General features: G+C 38.4%; 1 protein-coding gene and 1 long non-coding RNA gene across 5 annotated transcripts in view; both read left to right on the top strand.

Moving 5' to 3' along the window:
• MAEA (macrophage erythroblast attacher, E3 ubiquitin ligase) overlaps positions 1-16,410 on the top strand; it is a 48,388-nt gene extending 31,978 nt beyond the window's left edge. For 3 of the 4 annotated variants that reach the window (XM_015624931.3, XM_015624935.2, XM_015624934.3), the window contains 7 exons: positions 2,485-2,607; positions 3,463-3,576; positions 5,561-5,637; positions 11,641-11,749; positions 13,704-13,837; positions 14,534-14,729; positions 15,131-16,410. In XM_015624931.3, the coding sequence (XP_015480417.1) occupies positions 2,485-2,607; positions 3,463-3,576; positions 5,561-5,637; positions 11,641-11,749; positions 13,704-13,837; positions 14,534-14,729; positions 15,131-15,226 (849 nt within the window). In that variant the 3' untranslated portion in view covers positions 15,227-16,410. The remainder of the gene's footprint in view (positions 1-2,484; positions 2,608-3,462; positions 3,577-5,560; positions 5,638-11,640; positions 11,750-13,703; positions 13,838-14,533; positions 14,730-15,130) is intronic. The other variant, XM_015624933.3, reaches the window with a different exon arrangement.
• A 3,967-nt stretch (positions 16,411-20,377) lies between these two features.
• Positions 20,378-25,910, top strand: LOC117244315. The gene is made up of 2 exons (XR_004497142.1): positions 20,378-23,732; positions 25,429-25,910. It is a non-coding gene; the product is annotated as an uncharacterized LOC117244315 (long non-coding RNA).
• Positions 25,911-26,644: the final 734 nt, after the last annotated feature.

Here is a 26,644-nt window from a genome sequence, read left to right as displayed (position 1 = left end):
ACATTTGCCATGGTGCTGAATACTGTGTCATTTTGAGGGGAGTGTGTGGCAACAGATTTCTTGCTTCTGCTTTTTCTGCGCCTGAAAAATCAAGCGGCAGTATTTCTCTAAAATTGTGTATTTGCATTTATTTAATTTTATATGTAAATTATATAACAGGCACTTTGTAGCAGCCTGTGAAATCTTAATCCTCTTTTGGGTCCTGAGAAAAACAATGTTTCTGTATGGTCTGCAGCCTGTACAACTCTGAATTGCAGAATACTTTTGGAAAGCTATTCAGGATTGGAATCTAAATGGGAATTTTTTTTGACTGGAATATGAGATATTTGTTACAAAGTTCCTTTCCATCCAAGACGAGGCAGACAAATTGTACTCACAACTTGCCTGTGTAGAAGAGCTGTGCTGGTTTTGATAAATCCTGTGATACTCCTTTCTTCTGTTTCTTTAGTCCTAGCTAAGGAAGAAGCACCAAGATCATGCACCGTCAGAAAAGATAGGAAAGTATGATTGGATTAAAATAAAACAGTGTGGAATGTGGAGTTTTTAAAGGTTTATTGCCTAATTGTGTCTTAGTATTTTTGTGGTAATCAGTCTGTATGATTAAGACTTCTGACTACTTCTAATCAAATGCAAAAGCTGTTCCTGTCTCTACAAAAGGATTCCTTAATGCCTTTTTTATATTGTTCCTTAACTTTCTATCAAGTCAACAGAGAAGAAAATCCTATTTATTGGTGCAATTTAAATGTAATTGTTGGTTCTGAAAGAAACTCTTTTAATTTAAAATGTTCTTCTCTGTTTTCTGGATACATACTGTCTATTTAATAGAGAAGGCTGCCAAGCTTTGACTTCCTTTGGCAACCACAAATCTAATTAGCATTTCTGTTAAAAAGAACCTTTTTCATCTTAAATTTTCAAAAGCGATGTAGAAATTCTCTTTTTGTTTAAGAGTTTTGTTTGCCCCAGCAGCAATGGCAGTCTTTTTGCTCATAGTGGAGGGCTGCTGTACCAACACCTGATGGATAAGTACAGATATCTGGGATTCTCTCACCAGCTCATGGGCTTATAACAAATGCTGCCCTTATGCCTCTTTATTTTTTATTTTTTTGTTGTAATGAAGTTTAAACTATAAAAACTTAACAAATGAGCTTAAACCACATATTTGTCTCTGCTTAGTAGGTCCAGTCCTTTTTTTATGTAAAAGCAAATGCTTTTGTTTTATTTTTTTGTAAAAGCAAATGCTGTTCATTAAGAGGGCACATAGCTCCAATAAGCTTGAGTAGATATATGGAGGTGTTTTTCTTTGTAACTTAAATGGAATTGTGTTTCCACTCAGCAGCTGTATGGAATGCAAGCAGGATAATTATTATGACTGCATTATGTGTTGAGCTGCTTGCACAGATGAGTTAATGGGCAAGAGATTTTTAAATGGTCACCTTATCATGCACTGGGGAGTAATGCGCTTTTCTTCCACTTGAGCATATCATCAGAAAAACTTCAGACCAGCAAAAAGATTATTCTCATGTTCTTGTAGGAATACTTCAAAAATACAGTTGTGGAACAGGCTGGCATTCTTTCAGTCCATTTGCAAACACATTGATAAAATAGATGGATTTATTTTAACACTAAGGGTATGGGAAGAGTCCATTAAAGTCCAATTTCATGTTGTTCTGTAAACTTGTAGCTGTCTGAATTCTGAGCTCAGTCTGACTTACCTGGATTTGATATCAGTAGAGCTGTGGGAGGCTGTTTATTCTTTTGATAGTAAATGGTTTTGTTGCCATGATCATACAACTTATAAAATAGATGTTCATGTTTTGGTTTTAAAATTCAAGTAATGAGCAAAAAATTTATAAAAGGTACAAGTTCTGCTGCACTTCAGAAATTAATGTGGCTTGTTTAAATTTCTGTAAATAACCATTTTGCTAACCCTAACATGATTTAGTCCACTTCCCAATGGTATTAGACTTCATGTATTTATAAGGAAAAACTGGCTAATGAAATACAAGATGTGAATGTGATATAGCTGATGCTAGTTCTGGTTCTCAGCTTTGTCTTATGGAAGGTAGAACTTCTAAGATTAAGTATATTCAGCTATTCTGACAGGTGAAAATGCCATCTATTTCTGAGAGTGGTTTTGTTCACTATAGCTATGGTAATACTTGTGATATTAAGCATGTCAATTGTATAAAAATCTGCAATATTCTAGGTGTAATCTTTAATAATAAAGGTGGGGGGGATTGTATTTTGGGTTTTTTTTTTTTCTAGTTCTGTTATATAACTAGACTTAGAGAACTGCTGTTGCTATCAGAATATTTTAGTCTGGAAATATTCTGTAATGTCTTTTTGCAAAGTACAGTTCTAAAATCCAGAGTTCTTGAGAACAAAGTCTTTTGTATCTCTGTATTCCAGCTAAGTTGAAGAATTGCTGTGTAAAGTGTGAGTACAATTTAACAAGACCTTCCTCCCTTTTTTTGTTTTTTGAAGGACTTGGTAAATATTGAGATGTTTTTGACTGCTAAAGAAGTGGAAGAGTCATTGGAAAGACAAGAGACTATGACTTGCTTGGCTTGGTGTCATGACAACAAATCCAGACTCAGAAAAATGAAGGTATGAAAATGTAACATGTTTGCATTTTGTTTGAACTATTTTCTAAACTACTTGGATGCTGGATGCGGTCAATATGTTTTAAATTACAGGTCTTGAAAAAGGTCTTGTATAAAAGTAAGGACAGTAAGTATAAAAATGTTCTTAAAAGGTAGCTGGAGCTAAACAGGCTCACAAATGTCAGACCTGGAAGTGAGTGAGTCAGTCATCTTCTGGATTCAGTGTTTTCTTAACAAATTATGCTCAAATAAAATACAGTGCTCAGTTGGGTTTAGTGCAATTTGTAAACAAATAAATGCAGAAATACATAGTGTCGATGCATGTAAACTTACATTTATGACTCTGTGCATCCTGGTGAGACTGTAACTCAGTTTATATGTGGAGGAGTCTTAAGAATGAGATTAATTGGTAATTTCTTCCCTCAGGTTTAAAATTTCTGAGAGAAATTACATACAGATTTTAGTCTTAGTAATTTTTAGCTGTTGAATATAAGAAGACAAAACTTTAAAGAACTAACTTGCAGTGAGAAAATACAAAAATAAAAGCTGGAATCTAATCAAATAATAAACACAAAAAGTCTTCCTCAAGCCATTGAGTACCATGAACTGAACATCCCATGTACTTGTTGCTATGCAGTCCATTTAAATTTCCTTACCTGTTAAATTATGCATTTCAAAACATGCTGTAGTCTTTTATAGGGCTTGCAGAAATCTGTTTTTAACAGATATTAACCAAAATCCCTGCCTCCCTCAAAGATGTTTGTGTCTTATATATTTTTTTAAACTAAGGGCTTTTTTTAACCAATAATGTTTGAGTGCACATAACAATAAGCAAAGAGTGACATTCTCTGTCACTCAGGGGCGCCAAACTGAGAACGAGCCGAAGATGGGACGCAAAAGTAAATCAGCCAGTGATTACTCTAGAGAAAATGATGATCTTGTTATGGAAACCATTAAAGGAAAACCAGAATTGGTATGTAAACCACGTTGCATAATTATACTGATAAAAAAATCCCCCTTGTGTAATCTTAAAATGTTAACTAATACAAGAAATAAAATCTCAGCATCTTACTTTTTCATCACCAATTTTCAACAAGCAGTAAATAAGGAAAAATCTTCCCCGTCCTCTTTCTGAAAAACAAACTACAACAAAAATCTATTTCTGCAAGCCCTACTTTTTTTTTTTTTCTTCTTTTTTGTTTCTTTTTTAATCAAACAAAAACCAAAGCTAAGGCTGTGAGAGATCAGAGTTGGGAGAAATTGCTATGCTTCTTTTCAAAACACAAATATTTCTGCTTCTGGTTGCCTTAGTTGCTTAGCTACTCATCGACGTTAATGGTCTATAATCCCAGCCACCACCTACCTGAATGCAAGCCTTACGTAAAATCTAAACTGTTTGGTGGCCTGGGAAAGCAGTCATGTACTCTTTACAGATGTGAGCAATCTGAAATCTTGTGAAGAGCTGCTGTGGGTTGTTTGAAGGTACAAAGAGTTGGAATGTGCTTCATCTGATTGTCTAGGACTCTGCTTCTAGTTACACTTGTCTGCAGAACCCCTGAAGCCATTGGCTGGCACCTTACTTGAAAATTCATTTATTTGGCATGTGGGTTTTGCTGTTGAAACATCTTAGCAAAATAGGAAGCCCTGAGATTTAGTACTATTAGTAATTAAAAAGCTTGATCAGATTTTTAGTAGAAACAAGCTTATTTAAAATTCTAGATGAAGGGTTTGTGTAGATTTGGATAACAAGGTATTTTAAAATAGTCTTATTGAAAGCCTCAAGAGGAGAAATTTTTATTTTCTGCTAAATCTGGACTTGAAAAGAGAAAAAATGCATAGTTGGAAAATACTTTTTTCTGTTCCTTAAACTAGCAAGTTTTAATATATAAAAGAATGCATTATTTTTATGTTCAAATGGCTTATGTTTTAAATCTTAAATAAGTAGCTGTTGCAATGTGTGCATTAGTCACCTCAGGCAGCTAACTGATAGAAATTCAGTTGCTCAAATTCCTACTGAAGACACTGAGGAATTTTGATATGACTCTGCTGATGACAATAAACAAAAGGCAACTATTCATTAGAAACATGGGTAAAGAAAAAACACTCAGCAAGTGGAGCAGGGGAACACAGGGAATAGAATAGAGTTCTTGACATGATTCAGAGCGCTTTGGGTTTTCATTATTTTCATAAGGTAAAAAACCAGTTGACTGTGTCCCTATAAAGAAGCATAGTGATTTGTTCTTTTACAGGGGGGAGAATCTTTTTAATTCCACATATTCAAAGTTTTTTTATAGATTTTGTGAACTGGTGATGGAATTTGGTTTAAAGGGACACTGTCAACTTCGTTAGGCTTCAAATTTTACCTTTTTCCATAAACAGGTAAATGCCACTTGGTTTTCTTGTTTGAGACTTGTTTCCAGCATGGCTTTTAGATGTTTGACAAGAAAGTTGGGATAGAAGCTTGAAGAAAGGGAGGGGAGGGTATTGCAGCAACTTAAACTTTGTGCTGTTTTTTGTTAATACTGGGGTTTTTCAAAAAATATTCCAAGGCTTGTTTCTTCCATGCAGTCTTCTGGGTAGACCTGTCTAAATTATCACATAGCCCCAAACTATAGTTGAGTCTACTACTTTAAATTGTAAGAGATTAGAAAGAAACCACCTATTACTCTCATTTGTGTCTCAGGAAATAAGGCTTTCAGTCATTAGGAAAAAGTTCATCCCTGCTGAAGTTTTAAAGGAGGCAAGAGGAGTATGATTTTGTTTGCTTTTAGGGAATTCTGTGCTGATCTTGTCTGTAGAGTCAGCATTTCAACTTTTTTTGCATGAATGCCTAAAAGCAAGCAAACCAGGTTGCATGTTATTAACACTTTCTTTTTTGTTGTGCACACATAGTCGTTAACAAACCATGCGGTGCAACTTTGGCACTATCTAAGACCCTGTCTTGTCTTTAATCTCAGAGCTGTCTGGAGTTCAGCCTAAGGATTCAGGAGTTCATTGAACTCATTCGACAGAACAAGAGACTGGATGCTGTGAGGTATGAAATTAGGATGCTTTCCAAACAGTTTTCTTAACAAGATGGTATTATGCTTCATTAGAAACCTGTGACTATTGTTGCAACACCCAGAAGCCCTGTAAAGCCTTGAAGGGTCTCTTGGCTGGTGTAAGACTTTGGATTTAAGCTGGGCTTAGATTTTTTTTAAAGGCTAAGTGTCATTCCACAAATGCACCTTCTTAAAGTATTGATGTTGTCCCTGAAACTCCGTGTCTTCTTAGTCTTCAAAATCAAGGTTTAGAAAACTAACCTGTTTTAAAAATTACATGGATTTTCTGGTGTCATACAGTGTACTATATAAATATATATTCACCTTTAACTAATCTTCAAGAGGGATACAGCCAGCTTCACAAGGCAATTCATTACAGTTTTAATCACCAGAAATACTAAAAGGCTAATAAAACCTGTAGATGCAGCTTTAACATTTCCATTTTGTCTGAATTCTCTTCTGCTGTACTATCTTCATTAAAGCTTTTGTTCTGCAGGTTACCTGCAAGGCCATGTTCACTCCCTGTATTGATGCCTGATTTAGAGTTCTGTATGGTTGTGGGTGGGAGAAGGATGAGCTGTGTTAGGTTTTCCTCACTCCGTTCCTCTGGCTCCAAATGAAGAAACTAACTCAATATCCATTTTTACCTGTTCTGAAGTAATTCAGGGAGAAAGTAGCAATGCCCAGTGGGGCTGTGAATCAGTAGCAGAAGTGCAGTCACACCTCAGCACTGCCTGACTTAAACCACAAGAGAGTTTTTCTGACAATACTTCTCCTATCAGCACATGAAGCAATTTATACATCTGAGTTAATGGTCCTGATTTAAGGTGGAATAATGTTCCAGGGTAACACAGGAAAATAGTCCTGCTGAAATAAGTAGAATTTTGATACTGGGACAAAGAAATCCATTGATGATTTGATAAGCAGTGACTTTGCCAGCACCAAAGTACGGTGCAGGTGGCAGAGCTACTGGAGCTTACATGCGCTCAAGGGAGGGAGAACTCCCAGCAGGTTCTATTTTTTAAGAATATTTAAACCTAAAGAGAGGTGAGAAGTTCATGGCCCAACCTGAAACTTTGCTGATACATCCTGATGAAAACACTGTTGCAACATAATATTTCTATGTGAAGGAAGTTACAAATTCTGCTGCCTTTAAAGGCAGACTAGGTGCTTCAGGAACTGAAACTTTGTGGCATATTTTTTTGTGGCAGAGCTGATTTTTTGGTCAGAGCAGCACAGATATACAGAAAACTTACCGTAATGTATGCACAGACTGAAAACATTCTAGCATATTCCCAAATCTAGATGGAGAAGCTCTCCTGCAGGCCAAAGTTTTAGGGTTATTTTGAGGTTTTCTTTCTAATCTCATTCAAATGCGTGGCTTGCTTTGAGCTAATATCATTCCTACTTTGCCCTACTTGCACTTAAATCATCTTTGCTCTGGTCCCAGCCAATGCAAATGTGCAATCTGATAAACTCCAGCTAATTTTAGTGTTAATAATTAAAATCAAACATAATTAAAAACAAAACCTACAAGCTAGCATTTTGATATGTGCACTTACCCTTTGATAGAATTATCAAATCCTAAGGAATTGTCAAGTACTTAAGAAAAGGATAAAAGAGACTCAACTCCATTATCTGTCTTCTGAAGCCCATGGTGCTCTTTATACCAAATGAATACTGTGCCTTTAGCTTTATTCTCAGTTTGTTTCTTTGCCAAGTGTGCAGTCATGCATCTTAACAATGAGTAGTCCATGCTCTAAAAACTATTTTCTTTGAGCTACAGCTTCCTTGTGTAGCTTGGAAACTGGAGGGCAGGCACAGAGCTGGAATAAGGAAATAGGCTGAGAAGTGGGACACAGCAGATAAGGTCCTTCTGTATTTTATTGTTACTGGGTATTTGTTTCCCTCTCATCCCTTTTCCTCATAAGAAGTAAAATTTGCAAGCTGTCAGCCCTGAAGAGGACACAGCATGCTTTGTGTGGAATAATCTGTCTGAGTTGAGGTTACAACTTAAAGCTTCTGTCTATATGGCAGACAAGGCATCCATATTGAGTATTGTTGAGGTGGAGTGTGTATATTCCATATACCTGCTGAAATTCAGGGTTGACATACATTTTATACTTAGAAATTATATTACTGCCAGTCATGGCATTCCTGCTTTAACTTCATAACCAATTGTAAAAGGAGAAGGAGCTATGGGAGTCTTTCTATATCTTAATTGACTCCTTTTTAGAAGGATGAGTTTTATACTTTCTTAGGATTATTTTGTACATTCAGACCTCAACATCTCAATGCTTCCTTTCAATCATGTGGCTTAAAAACTGTAGGTTTTTACTGATGCATTCTACTTGGTTTCAAAGTAAGTAATGAATAAGGGAGTACATTTTGGGAGGTGTGGCATAAATCTCATTGCTTCTAGCAAACCCTTGCAACTTGTGGTTTTATTAGCTTGCTTCTATTAAGTGCCTGCAGCAGGATTCTTTCAGTATTGTGTCTGTGGTGCAATAAATAGGTCAGGCATCCATTAGAAGGCAGAGAAAGAGGCTGTTTACCAAGGAGTTTCCTGTATGAGTGGAACTGGGGGAACTGACATTTTGTTGAAACGCAGCTGATGTTTAAATAAGTTTGAAAGCTTTTGCTGCCTGCTGAGAACCTCTGAAGTGACATTGCTTTTACATTAAAATTGATGTGAACTTTAATATTATCCATCTTATTTAATAAGTGTTTGAATTTGTGTAGCTTTTTAGAATGAGTACAAACAGACTTTCCTCTAAGGTACCTTATCAGAGTAGCCTTGAAAGTGCAAGTTCCAAGAATGTAAAAAACTGTTCTTGAGTACAAAAAGTAAATCTTTTAACCTTAAATATAACACAGAGTCTTTTGCCTAGTATCATTAGCCTTTAACTCTCAGTCTCTAGAGCTTTTTTGTCAAATTTGTACCTACTAAAGTAACAATGAATGACTGATGACACCGATTTCACACTTTAGGAGCTCTCACTAATTTTTTTTCTGGGAAATCTGACAGCATTTTGATATTTTGCTCGTATGCAATGCCAGTGGTACACAAAGTTCTCAGCTAAAAGCTTAACAAAGCATCATGAGCACTTCTTGTTCTGGGGATACAAAGGACAAAAAGGAGTAAATAATAGCTGATGGTGGGCAAAGTTGGGAGAAAATGGCTACAGTCTATCATTTTAGTCAACTTCCTTTCTACGAGGATGAATGAATTTTTTTGGTGAGGCTGAACAGGGGTATAAAAATAATAAAACTTTTGAGCACTTTGAGTATAAATTCTGCTGGTTGTCATAAGGGTCTGAGATAAAGCCAATCAGGCATTCACCAAAAAACTGAGTAGAAACAAGTCTTTTCTTGATAACACCTTATATTTGTGTTCAGTCATTGCCACTGCCCAATAAGTATGTTCATTTTTACTTTCAGGCATATGTAGATATATAAGCTGGACATGTGGATCCTTTTGTAACAATTTAATCTACCCTTAGTGAACTGTAGGTCTTCAAGTCTTTGTAAATATTTGTTAAGTACAATATGTCAGCTCTACATGTATGGGGTGGAGTGGCACACAAAAGATGAACTTTGTCTTCACAGAGTTTACAGAATCATTCTGGGATTCGAAAAACAAAATTTTCTACCTATTACTTAGATCTGTCACAGGAATTCAGTGGCTTCAGGGATGATCTGTTGCCAGGATTTTAAAAATATTTTCTAGAAAAATGTAGCTCCCTGCCTTAGCTTTAGAGACTCATATGTGCTAATAGTGGTAGAAACATTGCAGTTAAGTACTGTAATGTTTACAGAGACCTCCAGGAGCATAACAACACTTGCACAGAGGGGGAAATAGTTGAATGACAAGGAAAGGGGTCATTCAACAACTAAAGCGGTATGAGGGCAAATAAAGTGTTATTCCCAAGTAACTTATAGTATTGTGTGTGCTTCCCAATCTAAAAAAAATACTTGAGTGCTATGAATTAATGAACTTGCTTCAACTTGGAAAGATATCTTGCTCCATTTTAATTTCTCAGTGGAGGAAATTCAGCCATTGCATGCAGACCTTGTGGGAAACTTCCTTGTTTTTTGGGGGTTTTTTTAAAGAATACAGGAGAGAGGGAAATTCTGGAGATAAATACTGACTGACACAAGATCACTTTGGAAAACCTAATTCATTCTGGCTGAGTCCAAACCAGCCACCACATCCCAGTGTGCTCAGTACTTTGTAAGTGATGGAAGGCTGATGGCCTGGCAGGGAGAAGAACCTCAAGACTAACCAAGCTGGTGCAAACTGAACTGTCACTTCTGTTTTACCATCACAGAACACAACTGAAATCTAATCATTTCTTTTGAGAAGAATTTTCCCCCTCTTTTCTCTCATGCATGCACAGATAGTAATTTGTCTCAACTGGTAGATCTGAATTTTTTTGTTTGCCTAATCTTTGTTTTCAGAAGATCTTCATTTCATCTGTGGCTCTCCACCCTTATTTTAGCTTTCTTCCAGTGTTTCCAGGTTGTCTCTTCTCTCAGCCCAGGGGGTTTGTGCTTCTGCCCTCATAGCAGTAATCACCTGGGGAACAATGTTTACATTCCAGAATTGCTCACCCAGCATAGGAAATTGGGTGGAAACATTCTGTCCTACATAACTTCCATTGCTTCCTGGCTTGGGTGGGAGAGGAAGTGGGAGTACTGAAACACTGCTAAAGAGACTGTTCTCATGGTATTGATGACCTCAGTGTAGTAGTCAAATTCAGAATTGGAAAAAAAAAACCAAACCAACTTGCCTAGGTTTTCTTATTCAAGCCATGAAATGGGCATTTTGAAAATACTGTCTATTCCTAAAAGTAATTTAAGAATTAATAAAAGACTCTTCAAAAGTTAAAAATGAACAAACTCTGAGTAGACAACTTGAGCAATGATTTGATATCTTCCCCATAATACAAGCTGCACAGAAGTAACAGCACAGGGAAAATTTTCCTACACTTATGCAATGCCAGAAATTCCATATAATGCTGGTTCCATACCCAGCCTGCTGTGCTACATCTGTGCACCACTGAAAACAGGAGCTTTCCATAGAAATGCTGAACTGATCATCCAGTTTAAAGGCTGAAGGGTCTTCCTGTGCACTTAGACTCCAACTTGAGAATTACTGATCTTGGGGAGGATAGACTTAGGGAAACTTTCATAAAGGGTTTTAAAGTAGTTGAATATCCTCATAATCTGATAATAATTTTGTGGTTTCTTACTATTTCCTGAAAGATATTAAAGTTTGTATTTTTTATTTAAATATGTTTCTGGTAATTCTGTCACTTCTTTCAAATATCCAAGCTTTCAGCCATGTGTGTATCCCTTACAATCTCTGTATATGTTAAAGTACAAAAATTTCTACTAAAGTTCTAATTTAATTTTTATTTTCCTGGCTAAAAAAACGTGCTCTTAACAGGGGGTTTTCTATTACATTGCCCTACAATTTATTGTAGTCTGCACAGGAAGTGATACTGTCTTCTAGCCTATACCCCTGAACCCAAAAAATCATTTATTCAAAATAAACATTGCCCCAGATGTCAGTATAAACAAGGCAGATATTTGAGCACTCTTGATGTATAATGGGTCTGGCACAGCTGATTTTCAGACTGCATTTTTCTCACTTGTGAGTGTACGCCAGAGGAGTGTCATACACTGAGCCTCCATGAGAAGAGACATTTCTCCTAATAATCACGGTTGGTTTAGTTCTAGGTGAGGCAAAACTGAAGTAAAAAGACTCTGGTTTCTTAGGAATTACAGTGTAAAAATGCTAATGCTTAGTCATTCCCGCATTCCCATTTGCAGGATGTGTTTCTTCAAGTCCATTAAATGTAGATAGAGTACTCCTGGAGTTCATCTACTGAGCAGAATCTAGAGGTTTTCTCCAAAATCTTCCATAATTAAGTAAATTAACTTGATTTAGAAACAAGTCTGTCTAATAAAGTATCAATTCTCTATTTCAGACATGCAAGAAAGCACTTCAGTCAAGCTGAGGGAAGCCAGCTGGATGAGGTTCGACAGGTGATGGGAATGTTGGCCTTTCCTTCAGACACTCATATCTCTCCCTATAAGGTAACATTGAAATTCAGCGCTACAACACAACATTAAAACAGATGTCTCAGTTCTTTTTTCAGCACTTTCAGGAAAATGCATTGATAATATCAAAATAAATGTGTTTTTTTTAATTTTACTTCCTAAATTCCACCTTTGTAGGACTTTTTAATTTTAGTAACCAGTCCTTGTACATTAATCCAGAAAGTATTTGTATTGTTTCAGTTGGATTTGTAATGGTAACATGGATTCACACTGAGCTAGGCTTACCATAAACCCAGCATTAGAGATCTCTAGGGCTGGAAGCACAGTAATTAAATATACAAGAGGCAAAAGATGGGGAAGTACAAAGGAAAAAAAACGAGTCGTGTTCAACATACAAAGCTGTGGCTTTAATATACCAGCAGCAGTTCTTAATTTGACTTCTCACATTACTGTTGTTGCAGTGATTGGGATGAAGAAAGGATGATTTGAATGATATGAAAGCAGTATTTTTGTTCCTTAAAATAAGTTTTCATTTATTTGGATTATGCTAATTGATGTAGCTATTAGTGTTAATATCTACATCGAAATTCAAATCAAGCAAAATTCATCGGTAGCTACTTTTTCTACTGAGACTTTCTACTTAGACTGAGTTCTGTGGTCATGTGCTAATTCACTTCTTTCTAACTTGGCTTTGGAGGCAGAAGGTAGAGAAGAATTGAGCTGTCAAAGCAAGACAAGAATTCCATGAAATGCCAAGCCAATATGAGACAGTGCCAGTATAAACACATTTTCTAAACATGATGATGAAATCATAATTTCACAAAATAAGCACACAAAAAAACCCAGAAATGAACAACCCACAGAATCAATATGAATTTCTTTGCTCATCTCAGAGTCCTAGAAGGATCCTGGTATTTTACATGCTAGATTTGATCTAAGTTATGAGTATAAATGATAGATGTGTTAGAAGACTGTGGGTGTGAGATAGAGCTTATCATTATTTTAGTAGTTAGGAAGAAATAGGCAGGAAATAAAAATCCCATATTTTATTCTAAGGGCTGGTTTGGATGGAGTGTTTCAATGAGGGAGAGCAAGGAGAAAAAGCTAGGATTGTTTCACATACAACCATACCATGAGAGCAAATTCCCTGACACTTATGGATATGACTTAAAACATTGTAGTTTATGGAAATTAAGTTTTGAATTTTCTAATAATTACCTAGTTGAACACAATCACAGCATGTGGTGATATGGAGTTACCTTTAATATCTTGACTGAGTTCTGTGCATAAATGGCTTCCTAAAATGCCTTTAAGGAAATTATTTTTAAATCTTTGACAAAGTTTGCGAGATTATATCTGTAACCAGCTGATTTTTATGAATCCAAGGAAAGAAGCACCTTCTATGACCAGTGAATAGAACTTTCTCCACCTTTTCCTTTCAGGACTTAAAGGAAAATGTTTACTATTGTCGCAAAACAAGCTATTTTAATTTCATATTCCTTGAACAATCATATGTTGTCACTATGCCTTCCACTAGACCAGGTTTCTTGGAGCCCAGTCTAACCTGGCTTTGAACAGTAGAATCATTGAATTGTTAAGGTTGGAAAAGGTCTCTCCGATTATCCAGTCCAACCATCAACCCAGAACCACCACAAAACCATGTCCTCATCTGCCCTAGCAACTAATACTGTTTCCTAACTAGTCCAGCATGCTAGGAAACTAAATGGAAGAGGTAACCTCACCAGGATTTACATACCTTGATTAGAACATAGATGATAGAGATTTAATATTACTCTGGCTATTTTAAATAATACTTGCTTTAATAAAGTAGTGTTAAAAGGTACTTTTTAAACACTTGGCATTGGGATGTCCACTTCAGTTTTGTGATTGGTTTGCTCGAGTGAGTTTTGTACAATTTGCCACTCCCAGGCTTTTGCCCCCTGGGACAATTAGATTGAAAGCAACTTAAATTTGTGTTGTTTTTTAACAGGATCTCTTGGACCCTGCTCGATGGAGAATGCTGATCCAACAGTTTAGATATGATAACTACAGACTACATCAGCTGGGAAACAATTCTGTTTTTACTATAACACTCCAGGCAGGCCTTTCAGCTATAAAAACACCGTATCCTTTAATGTACATATTACTGGGAGTGGAAAAAAAAGCCTTGTGGGGGTTTATTTTTGGCTTATGGATGCTTTTCAGAGAGCTCAAATGAGAAATGTGACACTTCAGTATTTTTGTTCATGAGTTGTTCAAATGGAGTATAAATTAAATTAAGGGGAGATTATAATAAATAGCATTATTGTTTAAAAAAAAAAGGCATGCCCGAACAAAAAATTTAAGGTTAAATGTAACATTTTGTTTGGTTTGGCTGTCTTTTCATGTCTGAAATTAGTGAACATGTCTGCAAGGGTTAGTGAGCTGGGTCACAGTTACTGGTTTTTAATCACTTAAACATAAATTTACCTGCCAGGTTTTGTGTGAATATTCAAAAACAGCTGCATCTTTTCAAACTCCATTGGGTTTGCTGCACAGTGTGTTGTGCTGGAGAAGGGCTGGTGCTGCTGGAGTGCTGCACCTCAAAGTTTTACCTGTGCTGCCTGCCAGACATGCATTTTGCTCTCTCTTGTCCCTTGAAACAGAGCAAATCCTTGATTCTTTTGTGTAGACATTAAACTTGAATTAAATGTTCTGTGCATTCTGTCACCTGGGCTCTGTTGGCACAGCTGCCCATCTTTCAATTTTAATGTTTCCCATACAAGGAGAAACTAACTATGGTTTCATTGTGGTGATTCTTCCCTGACTTGCTGTTAACAGACAGTGTTATAAAGAGGATGGGAGCTCAAAAAACCCCGACTGCCCTGTGTGTAGCAAATCCCTGAACAAGCTGGCTCAGCCCCTGCCGATGGCACATTGTGCCAACTCCCGACTAGTCTGCAAGATTTCGGGGGATGTAATGAATGAAAATAATCCTCCTATGATGTTACCAAATGGATATGTCTATGGATACAATGTAAGTGTTGGAGTCAATGACTTGCTGAAGGCTAAAATAGCAGCGGTTAGAATAACTTGCTAGATCAAAATAAGAGTTTATGAACTCAGTCAGAAGCTGGAAGAATAGTTCTTGCTTAATGTTTTTTTAAGGGCCATATATTTATCTGCTTAAATTGGTCTTAATTAAGACATATTAATGGTCACATACCTAACTATGTGAATTTATAACATGAGATCAAATGGCATTAAAAAGCTTTCCCTCCAGAGGGTAATAACATAAAAATAAGTAACTTCTGGGGCAAAGGTGGTTTGATCTCAGACCATAACATTTCTTTAAATTAAAAGTTCATTTCCTAAACAGTTCAATAATGCTTTGAATGACTGTTGTGAATATTATCTTTTGGTTTCACTCTTTTTCAGTCTCTGCTTTCTATTCGTCAAGATGACAAAGTAATTTGCCCAAGAACCAAAGAAGTCTTCAACTTCTCACAAGCTGAGAAAGTCTACATCATGTAGGTCTGTAAAACACACGATGAAGTGCCGCTGGAATTCTCAAACAGTGTATCTTGGCATACCCTGTAAAGTGGGGGGCCTTAATGTGTGGCAAAGAAGCAAAATCTGCCACCTTGGGGAGCAGACCTGTCGGTGGCATTATTGTTTCTTGCGACCAAAGATCAATGAGCAACAATAAACACTCTTGAAAGGAAAAAAAAAAAAAAAAAAAGAAAAAAAAAAAAAGAAAGAGAGGAATTATGANAGAGGAATTATGACTTAAGTTTGTACTTGAATAAAAAACGCAAAAGCAAATTTTGATTGTTAAGGTTTTGTAACATAAGGTCAAAAATTGGACTCTTCTCAAAGAAAAGTACTTTCATCTTCTAAAGGATAGCTTTCTTTAAAGATGGACACTTGCACTGGGGGAAAAGTTACAACAGATTTGAAATTAAATCCATTTTCCTTCCCTCTTTTTCACAATTGTCCAAGACCCTTTTGTTATCAAAGATCTCAGTACTACCAACATGTTCTCCTTTAAGCTCCTCTTTGCCTTCTTTATGATCCTCTGGTGAAGTAATCCTGAACATGAATGATGTAACTTATTTCCATGGGAAGATATTTTTTATGTCTTTGACACAAGGTGTCTTCTCTGGAGGATCAAATAGGGAATGGTTTGAAAGGAGTATGAAGACTTTTTCCAAACCCAAATATTTTAAGGAGGTTGCATAAGTATCAAGAAGAACTGAGAACATTTCAGGCAAAATCCAATGCTTGTTTAAATGTTCTTTTTCCAGTCTACCATAGTGTTAAAGTCCTTCTAAAGTTATTAGTTATGTGCATAGGGTTCAATATGAAATCATTAGTGCTACTGCCTTATTTCTTGCTTTGAGAATGTACTCACATGACAATGAGCTGGTATTCTTAAGTGTTGGGCGAAGTTTCTGAAGATGCCTTGCAGGATGATTACATAATTTTAGGGTCTAAATAGTATTCATTACTGAAACTAATAGTTCAATTTTAACAACTGCAGAACACATCCTTATGACTTTTCAAAAGAATTAAACCATTGTAGTTTAAACAAAACCATATTGTAGAGGTTTGTATTTAGCGCTTATTTTTGCATGTTGATGTTGATTAGCTAATAAAAGATTGTAAATGTAAGACATGTTAATAAAAATTGTTTTCCATTTCTTGATTATATAAAATCAGAAAGCTGTTTTGTGTTTAAATGTAAAAAGAATTAACTCTCAGTAGCCTCTCTTAAAAGAAGTGTAACTTCCAAGTGTTGGTTTTCAGTGTTTTGCAAGATTAAAAAGAAGAAAACCAACAACATGCACACATACAAAAACCAAAGCAAAAAACCCCAAAAATCCCCCAGCAAACAAAAAAAAATGCCACACAGCAGCCATAGATGTTCTTTGGAGCATTTCAGTCAAATAAGTGTTTCTGGTTTAAACTTTTCATATATGAACAGCATACTCCAGGGTTTTTTCTGTCTTTTCTTAGACTTCATGTCCTAGATCCTCCCTGTTAATAAAATGTTGTGGGTGATGTTAGGTGTGGGTTTTTCATGCTTTAAAGAATGCTAACAAAGCACAGACATAGGACCACAAATTCTTTTCATGTTCAACACTTAAAGGTCACAGATATTGCTAAATTGTTGATACTAGCCACTGTGAAACTGTAGATACATGGGATTTCCAGGGAGGTGTGTCTGAAAAGGTTCCATTTTCAGTAAGTATCAATTGATGCTTCAGAACAGGTGTGGCTGGACCGCTGCAGTGCTGCCAGCTTGGCACGGGCCAGTGCTCATGCACTCACTGCTGGAAGGGAAGGGTCTGTTCTCTGGGCATTTTCTGAAGTGGCAGATCTAATGATTCCTTAGAACAAGTGCAATGTACTAAGAGTAGGTGGAGACAGTTAACTGAGAGAACTTACGTTAGTAACTGGAATAATTTGCTATCAGTTTTGCAGTAACTGCTCTCTTTCTTTCTCCTGGGGCAAGTGTTGGAGCATCCTCAACTCAGAGGGGGGAAGATGTCACCCTGAGGAGCAGTGTTACACAAACCCACATGGAACAGCACCTCTGTTTCTTTGGGACACTGTAGCATTGTTTTAGAAGGGCAAGCATAGCTTTGAGCATAGCAAATTCCCTACTTTACAGAAATTCATAAAAGGCCAAAGCAGGAAAGAAGCAATAGATTTCTGCTGGACCTGGGGGAATGGATAGTAAATGTACAGTTGTGGGGCATGGAAATTGCTGCTTTTCCTTCTCTTAAATACCAGTTAGAGCTGTGGTTTCCTGAGACCAGCCTTTTTTGATTTCTGTGACCTGAGAAGAACGGTGGAGAAACCCACATGCTCCAAAAAAACCTAGTTTTGGATGGGAGGAGAACAGCTGTCCTACAAGGAGGGCCTTCGTTTATGGGAGGTGTGATTCCAGAGGGCCAGGTGCCAGCATGAGGACTCAGTCCCTGATGGTGTGTTACAAGGGAGTGCTCCAGAAGGAGCGTAGGGGAGCTTCAGCTGTTTGTCAGCTCGGATTGCTCACTTTGGAAATCTACAGTTACACAATCCATTCTAAAATGCAGCCAGGCCTGTGTGCCACAGGTAGCTGTTGCCTCCTGGCTGGCCCTTCTGAACTGCTGGGCTGCTCTCTTTGGAAGCCTCCAGCTGTATGAGGGTCAGAAATGATGGCAGGCACAGACTGCTTTGGTGCAGCTTGGAGCTCTGGTTTGCATTCCCTGGGTGCTCAGTGCAGCCCTGAGCTCCCGATCCAACAGAGGTGTTGGTTCACAGTTCATCTCACAGGTGGCCCCAGACATCAAACCAAGAGCAGCAGGTGACTCACGGTGAGTATAAAGTTATTTGAAATAGTAGAAGCTCTCTAGTAAAGCAAAGACTCTTTCCTCTCAAGATCTGGCTGAGCTGGAAATGAACAATAACAAAACTGATTTTTTTTAGTCTTGCCAGGCAACTTAACAAGGCTCTGGATTTTGGTTGCGGTGTTCCTGTTTGAAGGCAGCAGTTGTGATCAGGACAGGTTCCTGTGATTTCCACAGTTAGACCAAGGATGAGAATTGCCTCAGCCTTTCCTTCTGTTTGTTGTGGTTCAAAACCCTACTCTAATAAATGGTGAAGATTTTCCAGTATTGTGAAAAGAGAGACACTGTAACTCTTCACAGTGCCCTGGGGAATAGGCTATTTCAGCTTCCATTATCTTCCAGGCTGAGAAGAGTTCAGGATGCTGAAGTCACCTTTTGTAGGTAGGAAATAGCAAAGCTGATACCAAGCTCAAGCAAAACATTTTCCTGCAATCTTTAAGACTGATGAACTGGTAAAGGTTTGGGTTGGGGTTTTTTTGTAATATAAGCATGGCCTTTACTGCTCAGTAATAAAATTACTTCTTTGGGGAAAAAAAAGAATATATTATTTGGGACAGGAAGAATGAGAAAATTACAGCTGGGAATCTGCCAAAAAGAAGCCTTTGAACATGCATAATGGACTGCTATTCAGAAAAAAATAAAAAGGAATACTCTGACTTGCTTTTTTTTCAGCCTCAGGTAGCCTGAGCTCCTGTTGGGAAACACACTAAATACTTTTATTGAGGGTGCTTTGAGACCCACACTGTGACAATGTGCACTGGGTGTTCTGATGCACGATAGAGGTCACTTGATACAATAAAATTGAGTATTTAAAACTTCCCCATCCTGCTTTTTCAGGTTCCATAATGATGTATTCTGAACTCATTATTCTGTTCACCAAATAAAGCCCAGCCCAGATCCATGTGATAGTTGGTTGAAACTGATTGTCATCTCATCCTTGAACAGATAAACTAGTTTCCAGTAGTTTCCTCTAGTCACTGAATCTATTCCTTGTTTGATGATGAGGAGTGTCAGATATTCACCAGGATCTCCCTGCCATTATGCTTTTCCAAAGATGCCGTGTCTGGTTGGTTCTGCAATCAGCCACACTGAAAGGCAGCATTTTTCTTAATTCAGTCATTTATTTTAAAGACTTACCCAGTTTGCTAAGCTCTAAGAAGTTTTCAGGGGTTCAGCTTTGTTTTAGAAGGAGATGTAAAGTGGGCAGAGCAGGACAATAGAATTTCTTATCTCTTTACTAACACCTCTTCGAGCCAGGTAGGTTCTGTATGTGGAAGTATCCCTGGCACAGTCAGGGGAAAGAATTTACAGTCAAGGCCAGTGAGAGGGAGCAAGAAGTTACAGTTCAGTAACTGTTGGATGTGAGGGCTGATGTTTTTGGCACAGCAGCTATAGAGCCAGCACAAAGTAGTTCTACCTTACAGGTGGCTTTTGTGAAAACAAGGCATTGGGAAAAAAACCCTAAGAGACATAATCCTGATCTCAGTTTGAATTGAAGCTCTAAAACTACATGGGAATTCTTAACATCAAAAATAAAATCACTCCTCATTTCCTAGCTGGAAACAAGTTGATTTCACTGGGGAGCTCAAAGTCATGAATCGGGTATTTTCAACTACACCATAAAATCCTGCTATTTGATCATGTTACGATTATCAGAGATCTGTATCCTAAGCCAGAGGAAATCAGCTGTAAGATAAGTAGCACCACAAGAGGAACAATAGGAAATAGCAGAACAAGAAACAGAAAGGGCTGCTGAACAAGAAAAGCTGTTTGGTTTGACTCATTAAAAATGAGATCAAGCCTCAGGGTAGAGCTAAGAAATGTTATCAGCCAATGACCTTTCAAAGAGATTAAAATAACTGAAGCTTTTTAAAGTGAAAGAAGAAAAAATTTACATGGAAGTACTGTGTGACAGAGATGCAGACTTTGTTACAAAACTGCACCCAGCACCTTGCTGCTTGCTCCTAATAAAGATGGGAATGTGCAACATCAGTGGGCGGCATGGAGAGGGAGATGCGCTGAGGAAACCAGAAATAACTTAGCAACATGGAAGTGAAAAAAATTGTGCCTGTTATAGAAACCAAGTGATCAGACTCCTGGGATTGTTAATTGTTCAGCTCTAATGGAAAGAAGCTGCTCTAGTATCCAGTCTGGGAATCGTATCACGTAGAAACAGAATGGTTTGGGTTGGAAGTGACCTTGCAGATCATCTCATTCCAACCCCCTGCCATGGGCAGGGACAACTTCCACTATCCCAGGGTGCTCCAAGCCCGTCCAACGTGGCCTTGGACACTGCCAGGGATCCAGCCACATCTTCTCTGGGCACCCTGTGCCAGGGCCTCCCCACACTCACAGTGAAGAATTTCTTCCCTATATCCAGTCTAAGCCTGCCCACTGCCCCTTGTCCTGTCACTCCACGGCCTTGTCAAAAGTCCCTCTCCAGCTTCCTTATAACCCCTTTAGGTTCCAGAAGGTGCTAGAAGGTCTCCCCAAAGCCAGAGGGCAAGCTGAACACCCCCAGGTGTCTCAGCCTGTCTCCACTGCAGAGGGGCTCCAGCCCTCCATCACCTTTGTGGCCTCCTCTGGACTCACTCCAGCAGGTTCAGATCCTTCCGATGTTGGGCTGCAGAGGGGTCTGGTGCTGCTGTGCTGGAAGCTGGAGCACAGTTCTGGGTGTTCAGGTCATGTCTTACACTGCAGCTGGAGCACAGAAATCACTGTTCTGTTTCCCAAACTCAAATGGAAAACTAAAGCTGGTTAAATGGGGGATAACATCTGTACCTACTCCTTTGACACTATTTCCTGTCCCATAAGATTAAATTCTTCATTGTGCATTTAAGGAAATGTTATACCTACCCCACAGAGCAGAGGAGCAAATTTTCCCAGGGAGATCATCTGCATTTCCAAACAGGACTTCTCCCTGACAGAGCCAGAAGGAAGAATGAGGCAAAAAAGATTATAAGATCTATTCACTTCAGGACAAAAAGATCTTAAACTAATTTAAATATTTTGTTTCCCACCCATGGAGATTAAGCAGGATCATATAGACAAATTCCCCAAAAGGAAATAAACAGATAATAAACCAGTAGACAATTTCCTTTTCTTTCTTAGCAAACCACACCAAGACAAATTTCTCAGAAGAGCCAGGAGCAGAGCTGTGGGAAGTTCTTCAGGGTGCTTGTGCATGCCCCTTATAGAGATGCCTCCTCTTTCAAGTAGCAGCTGTAGGGATGCAAACCAGAGAAGTATTTTATTGAATACTGGAGGGGTCAGAGGGAAATTGATCTTAGAAAAGCTCAAGTTGCCCTGGATGCAGTCATTAAGGAAAACCTTGTATTAATTCCTGCCAGGAAGGGCATCATCCTGGCATTGTGCTGCAATGCCCATCTAACACCTTCACTGGAGCCAGCTCTGTACCCTGCTGGCAGAACTGCTCTGGGACAGCAGAAACCCAGCTGGCAGTGTTTGTACCCCTGGCTGCTTGTTCCTGGCCCCCCTCCTCTTGAGGTGGCTTCTCTGTGGAAGCTGTTTTGATCAGTGGTGTGGGAGAAGAGGCTCTTTCTCCATGAGGATCGTGACATGATTTTCTATTTTAAGCTGTGCATGTTCAAGTCGCTGTCTCATTGTCCTGCTTCTCCATGCACAGGAGCTCATGAAATTATTTGTTCCTATTTGTGGCCACAAGGAACATCAGTTTACAGGGCTGACTTCCACCACAGGAAATGGAGAAGAATTCGGGCTGGGTGGTGGGGGATGCACCAGGAGAGCATCTCTATGGCGGCTGCTGGAGCAAGGGAAGCAGCAGCAGCATCTTGTGCTGTCTGTGCCAGCTGCAGACACCTGAGCACAATGGGGAGGTCTGCTAGGGAGGGGAGAGTAACTCCCAGCTCTGATCAACTGAGTCCAGCATCACATTCCTGTCTCAGGAGCATTACAACCTGCTTCCTGGCTCCTGGAGTCAGCATGAGGCTTGAGCCAAACAGGCTTGGAGTCTGTAAATGGATCTTGCCCTCGGGGCATTTACAACTTTCCCATCCTCTGGGTACAGAAGGTGCCTGGAGCAGCTGTGCTACCAACCTTTGTGTGTGGGAGCTGAGACACAGCCAGCTCCAGGAGGAACTACCCTGGAATGGGACAAATGCCATCAAGTGAGTGATCCTATCTTGTTAGATGGTCAGACAGGGAAGAACAGTTGAGAATTGATGTTGCTGATGCAAATCTGCTGGCTTTTCTTTTCCAGCAGCACTTTGCAAATGTTGATCTCAGATATACATACCCTCTGATGATCCAGGCTTTGTGGCATCTGTTTTCTTTGAATGTCAGTGTCACATCCATTGCCAGCTATCTGGCTTCCGTGCTGCATTATCCTACTTCAAAAAACAGTGAATAAACAAGGTGCTGGTGTTACAGGACAACTAATGATTCCGTTTATCTACCACCTATAGAGACAAGCCCAGAGGCTACACCTGAATTGCTGTTTTGCTCTTTCAGTAACAGACCTTCTTTGACACATGTAATTTTTATAATAGCTGGAAAGAATGTCACCTGCCCTGTTAAGAGATAAATTATCCTACCCTTGGCCAAAACATACTCCCTGTGTCTCTGGATCCTTCTTCTGAGGAGGCAAAATTAAGAATTCCTCACTGAAGAAAGATTAGCAGCTGCCGCATCCAGAAATACCTCTCTTATTCTAAACCAATTAGCAAAGGATAATGACTGGTTTCTTTGCACTGGGAAACCATAAATAACATCACCTGTGATCTCTGCATTTGAGGGTGTGAGATGCTGGAGTAAATTTTTGTCTAAATAAAGTGTTTGGCTTAATTCTTTCCCTCCACATCTTGGATTTTCAGGAACACCATGAAAAGAAATCATGGTGCCAGTTTTGTCTTGGCCAGTGAAGGCAAGAATCTTTGGGCCAGTGAACCTAACACTGAAACTTTGAGTGACTATTTAAAAAATATTAGTTCAAGGTACAAGTGAAGATCATGGTCAGGTGAAGAGATACTAAAAGATCTGGGCTAAAACATGAAGTCTAATAGAACATTTCTGGAATGTTCTAAAACTTTGTGCAAATACCATTAAATGCACCAGTATGGATCAGTTCTGTCAAAATACCCAAGATTAAAAATGCCACCTCACAGCTTCATCTGCTCCAAGCAGTTAGAGGTGCTGCTCCCACAATTAGAGGAACCTTCCTATCACCCTTCTCTGTCCTTAGGTAATTGAGTCTTGACATTTGGAACATTCTTGAAAACTTCCAGTAGTCACTTCAAATCAAGGATGCTTTACAGAGACACAATATCCTTTTTTTTTACACTCTATTGACAAAACTCTCCCTCTGTGCTGTCCCCTCTCCAGGACCCACTGACAACTCCACAGCACGAGTAGCCAGGGTCCTGCTTTAACACTTACTGTCTGAGTCACCAGAATTCTCATGTCCCATCTCTGTTTTGTGTAAAAAGTCTTCTTTGTAATGTAATGCATTCTCATTCTCTCCCAAAAGAGCCGGTGGCAACAGATCTCCAGTGTCCTGATTTTGGACGTCAAGTCTCAAAACTATTTACAATCCAGGGCTATTTGGTTCAAGCACATCTGTCAGAAAAACATCATCATGACACAGAGAATCTGTTTTCTCACTGGTAAAATATGTGCCTGGTTTCCAGTTTGAATTAATCTTTTGTTTCTCATGTTTTTCACTGCTATACTCAGAATCATTTAATGTGATATTTTTCCCTGAAGATAATTTTATTTTACGAACAAGTTACCCCACAATAATCGAAACTGATTTAAATCTTTACCAGTAGGCACTATTGCAACTATTTCTTTTCTGCTGTTTGTTCTTGTACCCTTCCTATATGTCACAGAATTTTTTAAAGAACTTTATAAAATGTGCATTACTTTAGTATTTGCTGTGCTGTTTACACATTTTACAGAGCTTAAACTACTTAGTGCTTTTCGTTATTGCTCTGAAACTGTTTAACCCTGCTGTTCCCACAGTGTGATTCCATATAATAGAGACATATTTGAAACCTGCTGATGGTTCTAAAATAGCAAGAACTGCTGTTTTTCTATGCAGCAAGTGCAGAATATGGATTGATGTTAAAATATTCCTGTGCAGTTCAAGATCTGTGATACTTTTGAAGAAACAATGCAGTGTATTTTTGCATCAGATAAATTTTGTTCCATAGGGTTTTTATTGCACCATTAAAAACAGAATCCAAACAGTGATAGAAGCATTTGGAGATGAGAGAAACCATATTGATTGCAGATAATTTGTATTCCTTGTTTGTACTAAGTAAAGTTACACTGTGTTTGACACCTGTAAGGGAACCTCTCAGCACTTGCATCATTTCCTCTGGAGAAACTTTAACCCCCTGTGGTTGTGGTGCCCAGGGCAGTGTTTTGGCAGTTCTGTTGTGATTTCAGTTCACCAGCACTGGCCTTTCAAGGGAGACTCACTTCTCTGACAGGAACAGGTTTTACAGTTATTATAAGAAGGGAAAATAATTTTTTCAGTAGCTTTTTGGTGCAATCAAGCTTTTTTCATTGATTTCTTAACAAGCTCAAATATCTTCCATACTGATTTTTAAAATTGGCTTTAGAGTTCGGGGAGGAGGAGGTGCTTTTGTTGGGGATTTTTTAGGGTTGGTTTTATTTGTTTTAGGCAGGCTTTTTTGTGAGTGTGTGTCTGTTTAGAAAAAAGGCAGTGTACCACTAAACACTTTTAATGTTTCTGTATTTTTTTGTTTCTATATTTTGGTTTACTCCATTCATTTCACTCTACAAGCACAGTCATTCTTCTTGGAAAATGCCCCCACATTCAGTGCCTTCTCATAGACATGTGTTCTCTTTTAAACTCTCATTAAAATTAGTTTCTATGATGTGATACTCAGGAATGCTTTGTTCAAACAAAATCTCTTCTTTGCCGATTTTATTGTGAGACTGTGATTACGTTTAAAGGTTCGGATCTGTTTCAAGATTTATTCCTGGCTTGGAAACAGTGTGGCTTTGCACAGGGATGGAAGATGCAACAGAATATGGGAAAAAGGGTTGTGAGTGGGGTTCTTAACAGACATTTTTTTTATATATATATATATATATATACATACATACATACATACATATATGTGTGTGTGTCTCTGTGTATATAAAAATATATACATATAAATACATATATATATAGACACATGTATGTGTGTGTATGTGTGTGTGTGTAAATATAATGTGCAATATTTAAAGATCTGTCACATGTGGCCCTGACACTGCTGCGTTAATGGCTGGACTTGATGATTCTGGGGATCCTTTCCAACATAAATAATTCCATTACTTTCCCAGGTGACCCATAAGATTCTAGATCTGGCACATCCATCGCCACAGGGTGCTGTTACAAAGCCTGTAAGCTCAAATGGTTTAAAAACAAAATCAAATCTCTCGCTGACAGTGAACACGATTTGTAGCTGATACTGAAAGCATCGAGCAGGATTTCCAAGGCGAGGCTTTTCCCGGGAACAGCGGTCTCAGCCCAGCCTTTCCCGGCTGGACGGGCCACAGGTGTTCCTGCATTGCCACCTGCTGGGGGCTGCGCCAGGGCAGGGACACGGGGACACCTCCTGCAGGAGCCCCATCCATCTCCAGTGGTCCCCCCACTGTGGCTCTACCCCGGCAGAAATGTCCCGGGCTGCTCCTGCAGGGGGAAATAAACAGAGCCTATGGTGTCCTTAATTCACTGGACACACTTGTGGTGAAGAGTGATGAACTTCAGAGAATTATAATGTCAATTTTTTCTCTTATCTGCAAATAAACTAATTGTAAAAATATATTATGCTTCTGTATAAATTTAATTTTTATTCTCATTTGAAAATACACTTATCTGAATTTATATATATATACATATCTCTTTGAATTTAACTAATATATTTTTTTCCCTAAAAAAGACATAACTTTAGAGGTTTTTTTTTATTTTTGTTGTTTTTGTTTGTTTGGGTATTTTTGGTTTTTTTATTAAATTAATAAAAAACTTCCTAAATAGATGTAGAACTTTTTCCTTCAGCAGTCAGGAGGCTGTGTCTCTCAGGGGCTGTGTCTCTCATGGCCATGCAGGAATGCGGTGACAAAGGCAATGACAGAGTATTTTCTGTGATTTCAGCTGAGCAGAGGCTCTCACAATCACCCAGCTCAGACCAGTGCTGGCAGTGCAGTTTCCTTTACTATCCCTGTAAATATTCCTTGTCCACTTGAAACTACTGCCTGCTAGTTTTGTTTACATTTCAAAAAAATAAACCCCCTACTTTGCTTGAATTCAGGTCTATGACCTGGAGCAGAACTGGATGTCAATGATACCAAGAGAATTTTTTGTACATTTTACTGAGAAATGTTCACCATAAATACTGCTTTTTCAGTATTTGATATAGATTTGCCACATGATTTGTGCAAAGAGAAAAAGTAGGAATGATTCATTTAAGAGGCCTTTTAGCACTCAGGTGAGACAAGCTGAAACACAGAATAGGGGTGTCTGCATGAGCTGCACGGCTGAGATCACCACACAGGAGTT

The sequence above is a fragment of the Parus major genome, chromosome 4 (genome assembly GCF_001522545.3).
Source record: "Parus major isolate Abel chromosome 4, Parus_major1.1, whole genome shotgun sequence".
In the NCBI taxonomy this organism is placed as follows: Eukaryota; Metazoa; Chordata; class Aves; order Passeriformes; family Paridae; genus Parus; species Parus major.
This window is presented reverse-complemented; position numbering and strand designations above follow the sequence as displayed.